The sequence below is a fragment of the Hippocampus comes genome, unplaced genomic scaffold, assembly GCF_001891065.2.
Source record: "Hippocampus comes isolate QL1 unplaced genomic scaffold, H_comes_QL1_v1.1 scaffold261, whole genome shotgun sequence".
NCBI lineage: Eukaryota > Metazoa > Chordata > Actinopteri > Syngnathiformes > Syngnathidae > Hippocampus > Hippocampus comes.
Genome location: NW_017805824.1, coordinates 4,531,842 through 4,534,341, shown reverse-complemented (window position 1 = coordinate 4,534,341; position 2,500 = coordinate 4,531,842). Strand labels below are relative to the sequence as shown.

At 44.5% G+C, this 2,500-nt stretch overlaps 1 protein-coding gene across 1 annotated transcript in view; it reads left to right on the top strand.

The window, feature by feature from the left end:
- Nucleotides 1-387: 387 nt before the first annotated feature.
- The window catches only part of LOC109525753 (BTB/POZ domain-containing protein 1), a 7,604-nt gene continuing 5,491 nt past the window's right edge, over nucleotides 388-2,500 (top strand). Inside the window, exon 1 of the mRNA XM_019886515.1 lies at nucleotides 388-982. Within this exon, the coding sequence (XP_019742074.1) occupies nucleotides 573-982 (410 nt within the window). The 5' untranslated portion in view covers nucleotides 388-572. The remainder of the gene's footprint in view (nucleotides 983-2,500) is intronic.

Genomic DNA, 2,500 nt, shown 5'->3' with positions numbered 1-2,500 from the left:
TTGTTGTATGGTAGCTTCTCATTTTTCCACCTCGATTCTCAAACATGCAGAGGAGATCTGCAAGTGATTCAAATTAAGTATCAACCCAATTTAAAATAGGTATTGTCAAATTAATTACTAAAAGTAGGGGAACACACAACAAACGAAATTAATGCTCCACCTTTTTTATATTGTAGGATGCATTAAAAGATCATGTTAGGCCACTTACACTAACAGATTTTGTGTAATTAGAAAAATAATATTTACATGTTCTGTTCTACTTTGTTATCGAAATAAAAGTTAAATAATGTTTATGTTTTTTTTTGTCAAGCGCGCGCGCCTGAGTGTGTGTGTGTGTGTGTGTGTGTGTGTGTGTGTGTGTGTGTGTGTGTGTGTGTGTGTGTGTGTGTGTGTGTGTATCAATAAAGTTGTGAAAGTTTGTCTCACTGTGCTTACGTCATTTCCTGAGCGACGCAACAGAGGCTAGCTAGCCTAAAAGATAGCAGGTGGCTCGACATCAAAGTGTAATGGCCATGACGTAACCAAATCAAATACATGTAACACGGTTCTGACTTGGGAACGTCCGTGCGTCTATGGCGACCGTTGGCGGCGGCGGCTCGGCGTCAAACCATGACGTCCAAGAGTCCAGCTCAGCTCAGAGTGGAGCTCGGGTGGCGCTCTCCAATGCCCCGACCGCCGCTCTCGGCCCGTCCGCCTCTCCGCCGGTGCTCGCCGTTCACCGGGAGCCCGGCGTATACAACTGGCAGGCGACGAAGAGTTCCCTGAAGGAGCGCTTGTCTTACCTCCTCAACAATGAACTGCTTAGCGACGTCAGGTTTGTCGTGGGGAAAGACAGACAAGCGCAGAGGATCCCGGCCCATAAATTCGTCTTGGCCGCTGGCAGCGGCGTTTTCGATGCCATGTTCAACGGGGGGATGGCGACCACCACGGCCGAGATAGAGCTTCCTGACACCGACCCAGCAGCTTTTCTGTCGTTGCTCAGGTGGGTAGACGAGGCACAGGTGGTGAAGTTGTGTTTAGAGGGGTTCCCCGTTGCCCCGTTACCCCGTTCCCCACCGCCTCTCGCAGCATTACCAGGGGCGTCGCTTTTCCTTCCAGAGTGGAGATGAAACAAATTGCAAAAATAATAATAACAATAATGCAACTTTTCTCCTGTCTCATTCAACTGGTGCATAGATTTTTAAAAGCTGCTAATTCAACTCAGGTTGAGGTAAAACACCATAACAAGAAAGTATAGGTAACCAGATAATTAATGTGGCAAGACTGAAAACAATTCTGTCCCCCATGGAAGCAAAAATACTTTTAACTGTTATTTTAAAAAGCAAATATCTTCTTATTTCAGCCTCTCAAATGTGAATGAATACTTTCTGATTTCCTTAATCTAGGGATCACCAATGTGGTGCCCATGGGTTACGACTAAGGACCACGAGTAGTTCGTGTCCACACATGTCAACGTGCCTTTTCTAAAAATAGCTTATCGGTGATTGGACATTTCGATGTTTTTAGAATTTTGTAGAAGTGATCATTTGAATATGTGAACATTGGCAGAGATTTATAGAAATAAAGCATTGCGCGTTACTATTTATCTGTTTTCCAATTATTGTGAGAAATCATGAACAGTGTCTTCACATCAATCCATTCATCCATCCATTTTCTGATCCGTTTATCCTCACAAGGGTCATGGGATGTGCTAGAGACTATCCCAGCTGTCTACGGGCAGTAGGCAAGGTACACCCTGAACTGGTTACCAACCAATCGCAGGGGACACATAGATGACCATCCATCTGCGCTCACACTCACACCCAGGGACAATTTAGATTGCTCCATTAACCTGCCATGTATGTTTTTGGAATGTGATTCAAGTCATTTACTAAAGGAAAAATGAAAAACAAAATAAAACAAGTGTAAATGCTTGCAATTTTCATGACGCAAAGCAACTTTGAATACCACCATCGAGTGTTCAAATGGACATATGACAGGCAATGTCATAGACAGAGTACAAGTACTGTGACAACGCAATAATACAGTTTAGCAAATTGTCCATTGGTGTGAATGTTTGTCTGCATGTGCCCTGTGATTGGCTGGTGACCGGTCCAGTGTTGTACCCCGCCTCTCGACCAAAGTCAGCTGGGATGGGCTCCAGCGACTCTCATCGAAATAAGGGCTGAACAATAAATAAGTAAGCAAGATGGATGGAACATATACTGGCAGTTTTCAGTTGATCCTCTATCATGTCGTTTACAACTTTGGGATCAGTGAAGTCGCATGTTGTTCACGAGTCCTAATGGGAAAGTCATCAGAGTGGACTTTCAAGTTGTCGCTGTGGGTCCGACTATGACTGGTATTAATGGGCCTGGGATAAGATGAAAGGAGAGCTTTGTAAGTGGTGTCATAAGCCACCTTCGTGTTTAGTGCTTATGTTTCCACTTTGTAATCAATGGCCTCTATCGTTGCACTGTCAAAACACCTGTCTTCTCAGTCTGGTCTGATCCCCCCCCTC